Source organism: Xiphophorus hellerii, chromosome 2 (assembly GCF_003331165.1).
Source record: "Xiphophorus hellerii strain 12219 chromosome 2, Xiphophorus_hellerii-4.1, whole genome shotgun sequence".
In the NCBI taxonomy this organism is placed as follows: Eukaryota; Metazoa; Chordata; class Actinopteri; order Cyprinodontiformes; family Poeciliidae; genus Xiphophorus; species Xiphophorus hellerii.
In genome coordinates, this window is record NC_045673.1 from 32,511,937 (window position 1) to 32,529,511 (window position 17,575).

A 17,575-nucleotide genomic window follows, 5' to 3' on the forward strand; every position below is an offset into this window, starting at 1 on the left:
AGCAAAGGGCCTGCTTTAGTATCTGAAGGTTCACTGGAATTTTGGATCCCACATAAGACTACTGCAGTCGTACTACAAGGAGCCATAAAAATGTCCAAGTCAAAAGGAGTATTAAAAAAAATCCTTAAAGTTTCTATGATTTCCTTAGAATGTTCTTTTCTGTTAGATTCTCAGTATGTGATCCAGAAAAAAAATCTCTCTTCAAACTGTTGAGGTGAGGGCTGTTTGCAGTCAGTTGAAGCTACAGGATACATACATTTATGTTACTTTTATTCTAAGAATAAAACAAATAAACAATGAAACATCTGCACAATGTGGAGTGCTACAGTGAGGAGCAGAGTGTGGGATGAGACAGCAGACAGGTGTTAAATCAATTCTGCAGTGTTTTTTATAAACCACATTATCATGTACAATGAGTGACATAAAAAACACATGTTACATGTGCACTCTAAATCAGATGTGGCAGTTCAGCAATGCTTAGAGCCAGAACATGATGCTATTGTCTACATTTTGACCACTTTCAGAGTTGGGAAGATAATGTAAAGTCAAAGTATGTAATGAACAGCTGGTGGCTTAGAAGCTGAATATGTCAAAATATGGGCACGACTTTAGTTAAAAGTAAAAATTGTAAACAAAATCAGTGCAAGTCAACCCTGACCCCTTGCCCTTACTTGAAGACACTCCTGCAGTAGCTTTCTATATTAAAGGGAACAGCCACACTAACATGTTAACCCAACTACAAGCCATCACTGTCCACTGTTGTTCTCTCTGCTCTGGAAGACAGATAGGACAGTCTATGTCATGACTTTCTTCTTGCACTCCACGGAGCAGAACAGGCAGTTCTTCACTGCCATAAAGCGCTGGCCAATCAGGCACTTGGTGCAACCAGAGCACTTGAAGCAGTCCGGCTCGGCGTGCCAGTGGTGCTCGCCGTAGGAAACTCTCTGAGCCTCAGGCTCCACCGCCTTCTGGCATGAGGCACATCTCTGGGAAGAGGAAGGACATCATGACGTCAAATCCAGTCCTCCTCCTTCAATATATCACATATTTGGTCAGATCACTAAGTCACATGCACAGGACCCATCCTAATGTTTACAAATGAGTATCACATGGAAGAGTATATACACGGATAGCAGCTTTAGTGGGGATTTAATCAGTTATTACTGTATGCACAGTCATACAAAGAGAGTTTTAAAGTTGATTCCTTCTTTGCAGAAGAGTTTTTAAAAAGTACTGCAATCATTATGTTACCATTAATAGTAATAATATCTTCCAGCTGGCAGTAAGAGGTAATTCCCTTTATGTATAAGCTTTACCTTCAATATTTTAACTGTATATAAAATAATATGTGTTAGACTTAGACTTAGACTTGTACTTTATTGATCCTTTGGGAAGACTCCCTCAGGAAATTGAAGTTACCAGCAGCTCCCAGGCAACAGTAACATAAAATCAATTCAATTCTGTTTAGATCATGCAATATACCCATTTCTAAAAGCCACTCTTCTGATTTGATGAAGTGAATAAGACCCAAACAAATCAGTCGAAACCTCAGAGCTTTCATTCTGCTGAACTTGGGTTCTGATGTGGGAACAGCTACACTGGCAGCAGAAAGCATGAGGTCTGTTTGGTTCATTAAACTGCAACATACTTTAACATCTTCCTGTTTCTGTTAGTGCTAAAAGCACAGTGTTGATGTTGTTGTCATGGTGCATGATCTTTCCTTTAATAAACACTTTCATTGATTTTCTATTTCAACTGCCTTATACATTAATGATTTACACATAAAACCTTTACAGGTGACCAAATTTGTAAACAAAATGTCAAACAGTAGAAATACAAATTGAAAGCTTCGTGAAGGTCAAATAAACATCCTAAAGACATGATTTTATTTAAATCCTAACTAAAACTGCACCTGACTGGAACCACCATAATGGATCGTCTATTTTAAACATCAACACGCTTCATAAAGCACTTTCAGTTCAGTAACATTTATTTGTAGTCAAAGGTTTTTAGATTTAATTGTTGAACTAAAACAAAGTTTACACAAAGACTCTTATTTTATGCTCCTTAAAAGCAATCTGAATCAAAAGATCAACAATCAAAGAAAAGCAGAGACTGGTATCCACCAAGAAAAACCTGACTGGTTCATTGTAGATTTTTATATATTAGTTACCCATCACATATTTGCATTATCTCGTTTAACACATTCTAGTTCTTGGAATGGCCATTCATGGAGTAGGATCTCCAGATTAAATAATTACATTTATTTAAAGAGACAGTATTATGTGTTTTCCAGCCATATAGCGCCATTTTATAGCTCAAACAAGTTAACTTCACTTGTTATAAAAATGCTATGTATATCAAATTATGACTTAAAAGACATCTGATTTCGTAATTTATCATCTTAAATTGGGCTTTTGTCTCAGGTCCAGTTTCTTTCTGAACCGGTGCCTTTGGGACTCTATTGAGTTTTTTTAACAACGTTTTTACCAGTGTTTCACTGACAAGTAGCTCCTATAATGAGCTCAGCAGATGCTCAGTTCCAACATGTGTTTGCTAATTACTGCTGGCTAGTCTGAAGGAGCTGAGTGGAGGAGTAGTGGGGGAGGGGAGGCTCTATGAGGTGGAAGTTTGGAAGCTGGAGCTCTGAGGAGGAGCTGAGTCTCAAAGGCAGAGCTAGATCCAAGCAGGCATTTTGCACAGCTGAATGGTTGCCATGGAGATTAGATGATTTTTCAAACACGCATGAAAGAATCAAGGCAACACCCCAGGTATATTTATGATGTCAGAATAACATTATAACATGATGTAAAGCTAAAAAAAGTCTATTCTACATAATACTCTACTTCCAGTGTTAAATAAATATTTGATGTAAATGTTACAGCCGGTTAAAAGATTTATAAAGCAATATTTTAGTCACAAAGAGAGAGATTGGAGTCATTTAAAGATAGTAGAAAGACTATGGATATGGCTCCACTTAGACTAGCTGTTACCTCTGGTCTCTATTACAAATCAATTTTATTTAATTAACCATCTGATGTAGATAATGTCTCCAAATAACCCACCATAAAAAACACAAAACATGTTTCGAAGTCCTGCAGTGGATTGTTAGAGCAGCCATTGACTAAAACTTCCCAGAATTCCCCAGGTCTCTGTGTGTGCATGTGTGTGTTCCAGGTTAAAAATGACAACTTCTCCTGGAACAAAGTCAGGATGCCAGACTCACCACAGCGTAGTTTTTCATGTAGCAGGGTTTGCAGATGGGCTTGTCGTTCTCCATCACATAAGTCTCTCCAGCCAGGATGCAGTCACAGTCAAAACAGCAGAAATGCTTCAGATGCCAGTTCTGTCCCTCCGCCTGAGTGTATTCATTACTGAAGATCAGCTGTGGACACACACACGCACACAGGTGTCAACTCCTTTTTAAGCAAACATGTACGTTTCCAATCTAAGAGCGACTGGTTGTCATCACCTCATCACAGCCGCCACATCGGGGCTTCTCGCTGTCTCCATAGTGACGTCCGCAGTACATCTTGCCTTTCTTCCAGAAGTAAATCATGTCTACCAGAAGTTCACTGCAGGTGCAGCACACAAAGCACGCCGGGTGCCACAGTTTGTCATAGCCGGCCCGCTCGGCATAGACGGCCGGCTCGCCCAGCAGCATGGGCTTCTTACAGTGGTGGCACGACTTGAAAAGGAAAAGAGAAAAACGGTTGTCAACTTAATTGAGCTTCCTAACAACCTAAAGTCAGTGTTATTTTTGTGGATGAAAACATTCTATTTTCATCAATGACCTTTTACTATGTTAAAGAAAAAACAGACAAAAACATCACAAAATGACTGACATTTTACCCCAGAAAATTAATCAATCAAATCAGATTTAATTCTAGTGTTTCTCTTTGAGGCTGGGACAAGGTGTAAAAATAGATTAGACTTACTCTTCCTATCTATGAGTTTTGGCTTTTAACAAAAAAGTCTATACAAATAAAACTTGTAAAGATGAATAAGCCTATTTAATTCAAAACGTAGCTTTAGTTCACCTAACAAATCGTTTAACTTGGTGAAAATAAGTGCATTTCCTTAAAGATGTAAGAAGTCAAACAGGCAGTCCTGCTTGACTTAATTAGTTAGTCAACTATAACTTGAATAAATCTAAAAATATTACACAATGATGAAACATGGAAAAATCTGACTTATTTAGGGTTCAGGTCAAAATGAATAAATTCAGGCTATTAAAAGGAGACAGAAAACACTTTAAAAATAATCTCATGATCCTGTCGAGCAGCAATGACAAGTTGTTTAACCAAAACTGTCTAATTAAAAGATCTCCTCAACCACTTTTTATTTAATCAGAAACTGAAAGCTAAAAACACGGTTAATAAAAGACTTGTGCTTAAAAATATTTCCATCTGCATCATCTGACTAGGGAGGGTCATATTTGAACCTTTCTTGAATTTTGATCAAACAAAATCATTCTTTGGCCACAAATGGCCCACAGACCACTCCTTGGACATCTCTCTACAATGTGTTTACATCCAGAAAAAATAAATAGATTTTTTTTAAAAAAGGAAACATGCTTATTCTGATCAATACCACTATGACTGTGTCATCTAAACCTTTTGCTTCTTATGAGTGCAGCAATAAAATGAGCACAAACTGCACAGCTGAGTTTGTGGAACCATGAGGCTCTGACTGACTGTCCATGATGATGCTGGGACTGCTGGGAAGGCTGTCACAGGGAGAGTCACGGCTCCCCCTAGTGTCCGATATGGGAATAACATTAGCATTCTCTAGTACTACATGTACTGATCACACTGTGGAAAAACTGTGCAAATGTAAGCTTGTATTGATTTTATCGATTAGGATTTTATGTGTACAATCATAATTCTGAAAGCTTTCATTTTCAAAGTCAGTTGGATTGAAGGTGTGAGAAGAAACACAAAACCATCACAATGTAAAACAGAATATATGATACGAGTATTAATTCAAGAGTCATAAATTGCTGAAATACAACAGCTGCTAGCAGCAATAGTAATAATAATAATATATTCTTGCTTAAGATAAAGTGGCCACATGATAAAATCTCAAAGTGATAGTGTTACACCACTGTATTCTATCCAAAAATAGTTATTTAACTTCTGTGTATTTTTTTATTTATGCAAAATTAAATTTTAAAAATGTACACATTTTACATCAACATATGTTTTGTGTTATAATACTTAAAACAAGCTGTAAAAACTACATTGACTAAACTTAAGTGTTTTTTTTGTTTTGTTCTGTTTTTTTAAACCAAAATGCCCATTATAGAGCATTTACATTTGGAAATCATAACATTCTGAATTTGACTGGCAAGACTTTGTTTCATGCCATATAACAATCATCTTTCAGCCATAAGATGAAAGGTTAGTCAAAAGACCAAAGTAAGCCTTTAAAAAGAATTTCTAGAAAATATTTTTACCTTGGATAATTTGAGGTATGACTGAGCCTGCCACAATATGCAATAAACTAATTAATTGTATGACAAATAAAAACAAAATCAGTCATTTCTATTTTCATAATTTACAGTTTTTCTCTTTTTCTACCAAAAGCTGGAAGATAAAAGTTTTCAGTCTGCTGTCTAGGTCTCAAATAGACCCTTTTTAATGGACAATTTTTTTTTTTTTACAGACTTCAGAGATTTTCTTGTTTCTACTGTTTTGTTTTTTTATTTTTGATATTTAGAATGACTTCCAGTTCCAGTGTTACTTGTTAATTAAAATTTAAAGTTTATTGATCTTTCAGAATATTTTCTTGTATTATACCGTTACGTTACTTGAAAATTGTCTCAAAACAACATTATTGTTTATCAGAATAACTTCTGGGACAATTTATCACCCAGGTAATTTATTACCGTAACAGGTGTAGGCATGACACTGCTGTATAACTAAGAAAAATTTTTAAAAACTAATTCCTTACAAAGTTCTTCTGTGGCAGTCCGGCGTTGATGGCTCCAGCAGTGGCAGCGGTACCCAGGGACCCTGTGGCAGGTCCCAGACCAGCAGACTGATCAGTCCCTGACCCTGGAGTGTATCCAGATCCAGATCCTGCTCCAGCTCCAAGTCCTGCAGGTCCAAATCCACCAACACCAGAACCTGCAAGAACTGGTCCAGAATTGGCACCACCAGCTCCAAGACCTGGTACGTTTCCAGCCCCTCCAACACCAGCTGCTACGGGACCAAACCCAGCCCTCCCAGGTGTACCTCCAGAACCAGCAGCTGCTGCACCCGCTCCACCTGCCTGAATCTGAGCCACCTCCTCAGGCAGCAGGACATCTCCGACGCCCAACGCCTCGTCCTTGCATTTACGGACATACTGCTGCATCTGCTTCACCTCCGCAGGGCTCAGCTCGTGGCACTTGGACGGGTCCTGGTCATGCTCAGGCAGCTGGCGATCCATCTGCTGCCGGCGGTAAGCGGCCCCCTGCGTCCCGGCAACTGGACGCTTCTCAGGTGGGAGCAGTTCAATGTAGCGCACCGCCTGATGGAGGGGAGAGAATTCAAATCTAGTTCAAGTTCAAAATGTTTAAAGAGGGATGATTAGAAGACAGAGCTGTGGGAAGAAATCAAAGAAGCAATCAGAGAGACTCTACAAAAACTGTTCTGCCTTGCAGCCCACAGAAAACCACAACATGGCTCTTTCAGATTCAACTTTAGACTAAACAAAGACTACAGGAGTAAAAACTGACTAGGAATCATTAGAACAGCCATTACATTTTAGATAAATATTTTTAAAATATTTGTAAATAACACATTTACAGACATAAATAGAGCAAATCATTTAGGACCCAAAGTAGAAAGAGGTGATTTTGAAAAAACATAAGAAATTTACACATAGAGCAAAAACATAAAATAAACAGACTCTGCAGAGGGGAAACACTGTTTATTGAGAATAGTAAAATGTATTTGAAGTAGGGCTGTTGTAAACGAATATTTTAGTAATAGAGTAATCTATCAATTATTCTTACGATTAGTTGAGTAATCAGTTAAAAATGATCAAATAAAACATTGGTAAATCTAACATAACATCAGTATTACTATCACATATCAACATCAGTCCAATATTTCATATTTGTGCTTCCCTAACAATAACTTTTCTGTAGTTTAGAAAATTAACCTGTAATAATAATAGCTCACTTTCTATGTTAACCTGAAGAAACGTTACACAAAAATCAGAAATTATATTCAATTTAATAATAAAGAGGCAGGCTCACAAATAAGCTTATTAAAACATTTTCTATGTTCAGCTTTTGGTTTCTGTATTCATATTTAGTGAGTTTAATAGATGAACTCTCACCTTGCCCAGACATATATAGCTTTTGTGTTCATGTTAGCGACGGGATTTGACACCTTTGTTCGTCACACTCAGAAACTCATCTACCAGCTATGTACTGTCACGATGCGCTCCAGACCGCCACCCATTTGTTCAGATCGGAATGATACGAAATACATTTTCCGGTTCGTCTGTAAGACTACACTTACTTTAATCATCTAATGCTCAGCCGCCTGCAGTGTTCAGTCTATCAGCTCACCTGTATAAATACACCTTCATCGCTCGCAGTTCGCTCTGAACCGCCACCAGGCAGCAGCTCTGGGAGGAGAAAAGCTGCCGTACTCCAGGCATCGCGTCAGTCATTTTAAGGATGAAACAATGAAGACCCGGACATTATCATGAATCAATAAAATCCTCCCAGGCCGAACTTGAAAACTGGACGTTGTGCTGCTAACACTTAGCTTTCGTCAATAACTCAGGCGGAAGTGAGAGCGCTGTGCAACGCAAGTGATAACCCGGCCGGAACTCGGTGCAGTAAATAATAAAATATAACTTAACAAAGCTTCGAGGCAGATAATTTTCCTCGAGGAATTTTAATAATCGAGGTACTCGAATCACTCAAGGAATCGTTTCAGCCCTACCTTGAACAACTGATTAGAAATTCAAATCCAATTTTTAAGGACATGATTCAATTCTGAAACAATTTCTAATTCAAAAACTAATTTTTCTATTCAAACAGCCGAGAGATTCTGTTTAAATTATGAGACTGACGTTAGGAAAAAGACAGTGCATTTATTGGCACAGCATTTACTGAAGACAATTCTATAAAGTTTCATACATTATCAAATTCCTAATTTTTACTAACAAAAATAAATTTGTGCATAAAATTCTTTAACTGAAATTATTAGTATCACATCAGCTTAGCTGCCTGGCTTTTCTTAAAATAAAAAAATGTAGAAGAAATATTCAAAATACAAGTGTACAAAAAAAATTATGCTGACTAAAATAATTTTTTGAGCATTTTGATTTGATTCAGAATTCCCAGAACTAGGAATTGTGATCCGTCATAGAACTGAATTTATTCATCTCCTCAAAAACTGTAGTGAAAGAAGCAAAGTAGTACCTAAAGAGACCAGAGAGTGTCGCTGTTGTGCTGTAAAAGTTAAATTCCGAACCAACCCTACAAACCAAAAACACCAATTAAAAAATCCCTCTAAGTCTGGCTCTGACATGGTCCCTGTAACCACTACTAACTTTCCATGGTGTTGCTCAAAATGAAATGACACTTCATTTGATTTCAAATGGAATATAGTACCTCCAAGCCAGATGAAGACAGGACAGTTTAATGAGGAACCTCTTTATTTACCGCTTTGAGTAAAATCTGGTCTGCAAACCATTTTAGAATAGCTAGATGGATTATTTGCTGTATTTGAGGAGGTTTCCTATCTTTTTGAAGAATGGTGGATAAACCCTATTAAGGGTGAGTGCAAAAGAGGAACCTTTGGTTGGATCCTCCAGGCAGCTTCGAGCCAAAATCGAGATGGACAAAGAACTCTGCAGCTGAAGAAGAGCCGGGGCCAAAGAGCCGAAGACTGTCCAGCGCATGGGGACCAACCCGTCAGCCCCGCAACATGTGGTTTCAAATCGCACTTCTCTCATCAGCTGGGTTCAGACGGACGGAGTATGGCGTATGTCTGAAATAGAAAGTCTTCACACATCATCATCAGGCCAGGTCTGGGGTTTGAAACGCCATACTCCGTCCGTCTCTCTCAAAGATTCCCTTTTTAGTTCTCAGTGAACAGGGAAAGATAGACTAGATGATTGAGTTTACTTGTTTGATTATTTCTGCTACTGAATTAAGCTGTACTGACCCTTGCAAAAAAGACCTTACTAATAAAATATTGAACATAAAGAAAATCTAAAAGATGTTATGGACATTCAATTAATAAGTCACCCCAAAGTTTTTTGATGGTTGTAAAATAGCTATGATGTTTGATTCTGGGGAGTTAGTTTGCTTTTAGCCCAAACTATATGTAAAACATCATCCTTGGGACTCGCCCGAGTCACTAAAACCAACCTGGTTCAGTAACAAGTGCAAGTTGTAATAAAGTGAAAGAGCGACCATTAACAGGTGTGCTCTGTGAAACTAGTTGACTGTGAATTAGCTCAGTCTGGCTAATTCACAGGGGGAAGAAGGGTGGAGCATCTGGATAGAGGTCATCAGAAACCAGGCGAATCATTTCTCAACACCAGCTTTAAACAGAGTTTACTTCAGTTCTGGACAGGGTAAATCCCAGCAGATTTAGGAAAGTCAATTCATCCATTAGATGGAGAGCTGGAAGCCCATCTACCCTCTCAGAAGAGGAAGTAGAGAGTTAGGGAGTAGAGAGAGTAGGGGGGGTGTTGCGCAACAACAGTTCACATTTCTTTAGTGGCCGATAGAAAGACTTTTCAGAAACTGACCCCCTAAATCTAAACAGAGAAAGTTAATGAATGATTCAGAGTCTTACCAGATGCTTGTTGGCCACTGGTGGTGCCCACTCATAGGTGATGGATTTCATTGGAACATCTTTGGGGACTGGAACCACATTGGCAGCTGTAGCACTGGCAGTGACCGGCACCTTGTTAGCCTTAACTGGAGTGACGGTGACGTCTGTGGACAGAACCAGAGGCTTCCCCTGGGCTTGTGCTGGAGAGCCAATGAGCACCGGCCCAGGAGAGGTCACAGCAGGCTGTGCATACGCCACTGTGGGGGAAGGAGGTACAATCGTAGAGGAAGCCATAGGGGGCACTGTGTAAGCAGTGGCAGGGCTGGGCAGAGTGATGGTCACCATGTTCCCCTGGTACCTGGGGATGCCATCTGTCTTCAGTTTGGCTATGAGGCCTGTGTACTTAGTGTCTTCAAAAAGCTTGCCAACCTTCTTGTTCTCCTCTGAGTTCATTGACACGTCGTGTTCTGCGAGGCCGCACTTACAGTTCCTACAAATTTTCCTGCACAAGAAAATAAGAGTTTCTTGTCACGTTAAAGGCTCCTCAGACTTCATACGGAGTGCTGCAGTTGGCTCTCATCAATGCGTGACGTAAACTGCATCATTTTGTTCGCAGACGGACATTTGCCTTATGAATTTGACACCAAACCTGGGTCGAACTATTTCAACAGAGATCTTTGTGAAGTGTTGTATGACTGGTCAGAAAATTGTTGCTGTGTTGTATGTGGTATTGCACCCAGATAGCAAAGTGGTTTTTGTACATGTCAGATATACGTTTTGAAGAACGTAAATCTGACACGGTGAGGTATGGGCTCTTTGCAGGTCAGCTTCCGCGTTCGGGGAAAAGCGGCTCAATCGTTTCCGATCTACTGAAAATGGCTCTTTCCACTGGGTGTTTTCAGGGCTTGTCCAAGGTAACAGTTAATGATGTACATCGATCCAAAGCCCCAACAAGTAGCTGGAGAAAGGTTTTAAGATGTTCGCCTCATTATACGTTCACAGATACGAAGGTGAGTTTTACTTTCTTTAAACTTTGTGGCTAACATTAGCTTTAGCTTATGCTAAACATTTTTCTTGTAAAAATGTGCTATTTAAGTATCTAAACATTTTTCATCCATTCTACCGGACAATGTTTTTACCTTTTTTTCCAAGTATATTACGTGCGTTTATTGTCGTTAGTGTCAGAGACCAAGTAACGTGGATTTTACGGTTCAGGCTTTTTGCTTGTGAAGCCTGAGGAACAACAAGCCCATAACTTAACAGTAGAGCAGCTCTGGTGTCAGAGTTCTAGTTCAGATGACGGTTCAGGTTCGTTGCTTTTAGAAAAATATGGCCGTGTTCCTTAAGGTCTCCGTGTTAGTTCACTTTATTAGTTTTGCATGCTTCTTGTGAAGCAGGACGTGTTTACAGCAGTGTGTACAGGCAGATCAGTTGCTCAGCTGTCTGGCTCTGGTCTGCTCTCTCGTTCCCATAAACTCTCTTTCAGGCTGAATACAGAAGTGATTCCATGGAAATAACACAGGAGGCTCCTTTACCTTCTGCTTTAGGCTGAAGACGTTGATCCGGAGTGAAGTGAAGGCTGTAAACTTTGCTGTGCGGCGTTAGCTTTAACTGGTAGCGACGAATATTTACAAGCCACCGTCTTCTTAATTCAGGATCGCTTGGAAATCCATGAAAACTTAAAAGCCCATTATATTAGGAAGACAGCAATGTTCATAGTATTGTTTTATTTGCGTCTGAAATACAACTTTGTCTTTTTTAGCTGTCATGGTAACTCAAAGCGGAAAAAAGAGAGCCGCATGCGGTTGTGACATCGGCGCAGCAGATGCAAAGAGCCCATTGTGTACAGTTCAATGATTCTTCCCTAAATAACTATAATAATTAGAGACGCATTGATCTGCATCGGTCCTAATACTGAAAAAAATTCTAGATAGGGTATCAGTGATAATGTGCCCAAACTTTAAGGGTAGATCTAATCAATTTAATGCTATGTGCTCAAAGTGACTTAATACTTTATTGTACATTATATTTAGAATTCCTAATTGCACTTTCTGAACCATTTGGAAGGTTTGTTGCAGCTTATTTTTACATGTTTGACCAAGGCAGTCAAACTATTGTTTTTGTCAGTTTCAGTTTCTAGATTTTTTAAATGTTTGTGTAAATATGAACGTCCCAAAATCACATGACAACTGCGGGTTGACTGGGTTCTGATGAATATGGCAGCCTTCATACTACACTTCAGGGTTATCTTACATGTTTCGCTTTAGATAATATGGAAAATCTTATGATACTTATCTGAAATTAGGCTGCAGAGCAAACAAATGTATTTTCCCCCAGTAATTAAGATTATTTTACTTCTAATATAGAAATATAGAAAAGCATAATTTTTGGACTTTTTACGTACGCAAGAGCAAGAGGCTCAGACCGAATGTCTTCTTTTGTACAGCTAACTGTACTTTAACTCCAGTACAGTTAGCTATTTTGAAATAGCTAGCTGTACTGTTTATTTAAACAGTATATAAGCATCAACTCCTCTGTGATATTGTTCAAATCACAGAGCCTTTAACAAGCCTCAACACAGATATCTCCATGCTTGTAGTCAACTCTGACATCATTTATGACTAGGCATGTTTGAGCTTGAACATACCAAACTTTAGCTGTGAAGAGGAATAATGTATCAAATTGAACTGCATTAGCTTTTTAAACAGTTTGACGCGCAAGGAGCCAAAAAAGAAAAAAAGAACAAACATTCTAACTTGACAACAGTCTTGGGACTCAAGAAAAGTAGCTCTAGTTGTTGTGAGAAGTATGCCACAGGTCAATAGTTTCTCTGACGACAAAGTTTGGCGATCCAGCCAGGAGTGCTACAGTTTTATGAGCAGTGGTCTCACTCCTTGGGAATGAGTGACTTTAATGGTCTGCACAGTCAGAAGTCCCAGCTAGCAGCCTGGAGGGCCGTTTTTAACCTCTTACTGTGGCTGATTTGTAGCTTTAAACAGAAACCCAAATCAAGCTGTTTTCCGGAGTTCGAAATTTACACCAAAACTGTCACTTTTGTTAAAGCTAAACTAAGACAACATAAATCTCCGAGGGGTGTCTGATTTCCATAGGAACGGGACACAATCAGGCTGTGAACTCCTGCTGCTGCCAGAGCACTTTAATTAAACCAAGGAGGAATGACATCACATTGACTCGATGAATAAAGCCTTTTGTTTTCCTTTTATTATATCTATTAGGCCATGGTGAAATATGCAGCACTATACTACTGAGTGATATTTACGTCAAAATATTTAGTGTTATTAAATGGACAAAAGTTATTCTGCTGTGTCTTAAACGCTTACACCAACACTGAGTATAAGTAAAACCTTGTTATGCAGTGACTGTTGTCTCACACACATGATTCAACATCATTTCTGCTTCCAACCCAAATAATAAAGCAGAAAATATTTAACCAGTTAGCTTTTAAATGGAAATGGGAATCAGCCAAATTTGGTCAGAGATCTAGACATTAGAAATTGTGACTCTTGAGTGAGAGAGCAGGACATTAAACTCTTCTGCTCTCTGTGCTTGCTCTCGTCATGCATCACTGTCAACACAAACAGATTGTGCAAACCTCCAGAAGTGCAGCTCGAATCCCTCGCATTTGTCCTTGCATTTTAAGCACGCCGCTCCGGCGCCAAATTCGTGGCCGAGAGTCGCCTGGAAAAGAGAAAAAAAACAAAAACATCATTAATATTTAGACTTGACTTAATATTAGGTGAATTTAAAATGACTCGAGAAAGATTACCTGAATAAGTTTTTAATGGACACGGATTCCAAAATGGACATATTTCTGACATAGCTAGTAAGATTTGAAATTGCATTCCCCCTCCTGATGGAGGGCAATGATTATAATTCAGAGAGGTATTTTGAGACGACATGGATAAAGTGTCTACTGAAGGCTGGGAGTGGATTCTTGGGAATATTGTTGTTTCTGGAAATGAACACATGGTGCTGATCCTGGAGGAGAGAGGCAACTCTCCAGAGCTCAGGCTGGTAGCGTCCTATTTTTGACTTAAACAACTGTTGATCATGAGCCTTACATTAATGAACAGACCTGCTACAGACTGAAAACTTTACTAGTTAAATTTCCCCCTTTTCTCCAGGCTCTAGGTTCCTCGACATACCTCAGGAAGCGACAGGATGTTTGCAGCCAAAGAAAAAGAAAAGATCTCAACCCGACTGAAGAAAAACAATCTGAACTTTTATCCCTTTAAGCCAATTCTACTCTTACATCTGTTTTTCTCTTAGAACATGTGTGTCAGCCAATGGTCATATGCACCATAGCCCATTACTGCTGTTTATTTCCATATATGGGTAACTTTTCAATGAAGCTCAAAGCCTCATGGGAGCGCAGCAGGCACCCCCGCTGTCAAAAGGCATGTTTTGACCCAAAAGACACTTGCTGGTGAGGAATGCAGACAAGAGACTGTTTGCAGCAATGGCTTCCTCCTCATGGGAGAGTTAAGAGCAACAGCTGCAGAAACTGCAATTAGATTTAGAACTGTCGACAGACCACTGGATCTAAGAGAGACTGAATTGTACTCATGAGCTTCAGATCCAAGCAAAACTTGCAGAAGACCAAGCTAACAGGTCAAAACATGTGGTGGTCTAAATATTTATCTGAGCACAGTGAAAATGAGTAGCTGTTGGAAGGGTGTGTATTCATCTGCATCCCCATGCTTTGTTTAATGAGTGACTCTGCAAGAGGCTAGGCTCACAGGGTGATTCACTCTAGAAATTATTTACTCCACCAACAGTAGAAATGATGACAAAGTGTATAACTGAGGGTCACTGGTACAGTGTTTATACTGCTGCAGATGAGTCAAGGTTCCTCCAACACAGCAGTCTCTTTTTCCTTCCACTTGACAATGCTGTGCTTCTTTATGTTGCTCCATCACATGAAATCCCAACACACACACACACACACGTGGAACAAGAACTGGGAATACTTTTGGGAATCTCAGCTTGTGTAGCAACAGTAATGTGTAATACTCAAACTACATCATATGGTGTCTGTGTATTCAAACTAATTTCATTTAGGGATGGACGATATTGACGGACTTTAGGTCAATATCTGATATGCCGACATACTAAAATTCATTTGGTACTGGTAACAATAACCAATACCAATATTTTTTTCCCTGTACCTACTTACTGAAACTATGTAGCTTTCTCTACTGTGGAATTAAAATACTGCATTATCTTTGTCAATTTGGCTTGCTGCCAAATGCTAAAAAGGAGACTGAAAATGATGCAACACTTTCAACTTGCGTTATGTTTAATGTCTGTGGCATTAAACATAATGTCTGTGGCTCTTTGGACCTTCCACAATGGCTCTTAATAATTTGACTAAGAAAGTGTAGAATCAATATATTTTTAAAATATAGATTACTGCAAATTTTATGTTTGTTTTTTGCATGGATTAAATACTTCATCAACAGAATGCAGGGCCTCCCCCAGAAAACCACCTGCTAAGCCCAGTGGTAGGGAAGCTATGGAAGTCCATCAGTGCCCCACCATGTTTTTGTTAACAAAATGTTACAATAATTCAGAGGCGCATGCATGAGTAGACATCATAATTTGAAAGTAACAGCATGTGAAGTCAATGGGCTGGTGGAGGGGCGGCATAACTGGTGTGCACCCTCTTGCAACCAGTTCCATGCGTCAACTATAAACCTGGCTTAATCCGTCTTTACTGACACTGGTGTATAAAAGAAACTATTTAAAATAAACAAACGGCACTTAGTCTGGTGGGGAGCCAGGTGAAGCCGGGTGCCCCGCCAGTACACTGGGAAATCCTGGACTGACACAAGTACGAGTAATATTTATTATTTTTTCTCATCATTATGTTGCAAGTGCATGTGTCCTCTACATGGCTTGTGGTAAAATATAAATGAAAGTTTTATGGCTGTACTTCAACAATGGATTTCTGCCTGACCAGCACATCTAACATCTAACAGCAGTCTATAGATTCATTCACAAGAGTTACAACCAGCCTCTTGGCTGCTTCTCTGATTAATGTTCTCCTTCCCTGTTTCAATTTTAAGATGGAATATTGCTCCCTAAAACAGACAAAACAAGAAAGCACTTTACAACCTAACTCGGCTTTAAACGTCTCTGCTAGTTTTTCCCCTCTTTGTCTTGACGAAGCTGCTTTCACCAATGTTCTCTAACAAACCTCTGAAACCTTCACAGAACAGCTGGATTTAAACAGATGGACCTTATTTACTAATCAGATGACTTCCCAAGGTACTGTAGGATTTAGATTTTAATTCTGGAGGCTACATGATAAACGGCCTAAATAGAAATGCCAAAAACATTTATGTTTGTTTGTAAAACATACTTTTTTCCGATTTACTTTAAAATTTTGCAATTTTTTTGCGCCGACATAAAACAACATGCCAATTTAATGCACTGGAGTTTATATTTGTTGTGAAGAAGTTCAATAGCTTCAAATGAAGACATACGTCTTTAACAAACAGGTTAATTTACTTTTGTGACCCTTTTAAACGTTTAAAATTGTGTTTTCATCCACACTGAAACAGGAAACAAGTTGAAGTGATCTGTGAACTCGCACGAGCAACTTGACCAGGAAGGGGAAGTAACTGATCTCCGACAACTTAAAGTTGCTTTCTAACTCTGTGAACCTAGCTGTACGATTTTAAAAACGACATTTAAACTAAGAGAAATTACTCCAAAGTGGCGTTAGGTGTATTTGAGTATGCATTTTAATTTGTTCCAGTCTCAAAGTTTGAGTCAGAAACGCCTCCTAAAGAATTGAATCGTAACCCATTGAATCAGTACGGTGAGGTTTTGTCGCCACCTGCTCGGTGCTCGGCGCACCTTTCAGGGCGTTCCCAGCTGTTCACAAGGACAGAGGAGAGTCCACTGGACGGGACAACTCACCTTCTTCATTTCCTTCTCTATCTCCATCTTGCTGGCTGTGTGTCCGAGGCGGGTACTCAGTCTGAAGGAGCGCTGGCACCGACAGGAACAACCCGGGACAGAGAGATGAAACAGCCCCGCACCGGTCTCCTCTCTCTCTGAGCCACACGTGTGTCAAGCGGGTCATAATCACGGGCCCAACTTCCGCTCAAATATTTCAGAAAAATAAAACAAGTCTTTTCATGAATTACGAACCTAAAATATCGAATACACGGGGTTGTTGGATATGAATGACTAATGCCCACACAGCGGCAGTTTGATCAAAATAAAGTAAAATACTTAATTTTGTGTGAAAGGTTTAAATTCTGTGATAGTGGGGCAAACACTTATGTCATTCATCCCAATAGAATCAAAAAACTTTTGTCTCCTAATTGTACAACAGAGAATCACGGTCTTAGTTCAGTCACTCATGCACACACTTTTCCATTGGTCTAACACAACTAAACTTAAATTAAACAAAACAGCGCATAGGAAATATTAATGATGAAAAAATGCTTTAAGTTATTATTAATAATATTATTATTATTGTTAATATTGCTAAGAAAAATAGTAGTGCACAATTTAGTATACACAGTATTTAGCAAGTTTGATCAATTTCAGTTAAAGAGTTACTATATCACACTTATTTCCTTCCCTAACAATTTTTGCTTTTTATTGTGAAAGCAGGTATTTGTATTTCCGGTAGCATCTTTTTATTCTTGAATATCCTTTCTTCCAAAGGTCCCGTTCACTTTTCTTCCAGCGATTGTGAGAGGGTGCTTCCGCTTTGCCACATTTTTATCTAAACCTAT

General features: G+C 39.1%; 1 protein-coding gene across 1 annotated transcript; it reads right to left on the bottom strand.

Annotated features, from left to right (window-relative positions):
* Positions 1 to 253: 253 nt before the first annotated feature.
* tes (testis derived transcript (3 LIM domains)) lies at positions 254 to 16,910 on the bottom strand. The gene is made up of 7 exons (XM_032548317.1): positions 16,746 to 16,910; positions 13,411 to 13,496; positions 9,819 to 10,299; positions 5,956 to 6,516; positions 3,473 to 3,688; positions 3,227 to 3,385; positions 254 to 986 (listed from the first exon to the last, which is right to left on the bottom strand). The coding sequence occupies exons 1-7, from the start codon at positions 16,770 to 16,772 to the stop codon at positions 795 to 797; spliced, it is 1,722 nt and encodes a 573-aa protein (XP_032404208.1). The 5' UTR covers positions 16,773 to 16,910; the 3' UTR covers positions 254 to 794.
* Positions 16,911 to 17,575: the final 665 nt, after the last annotated feature.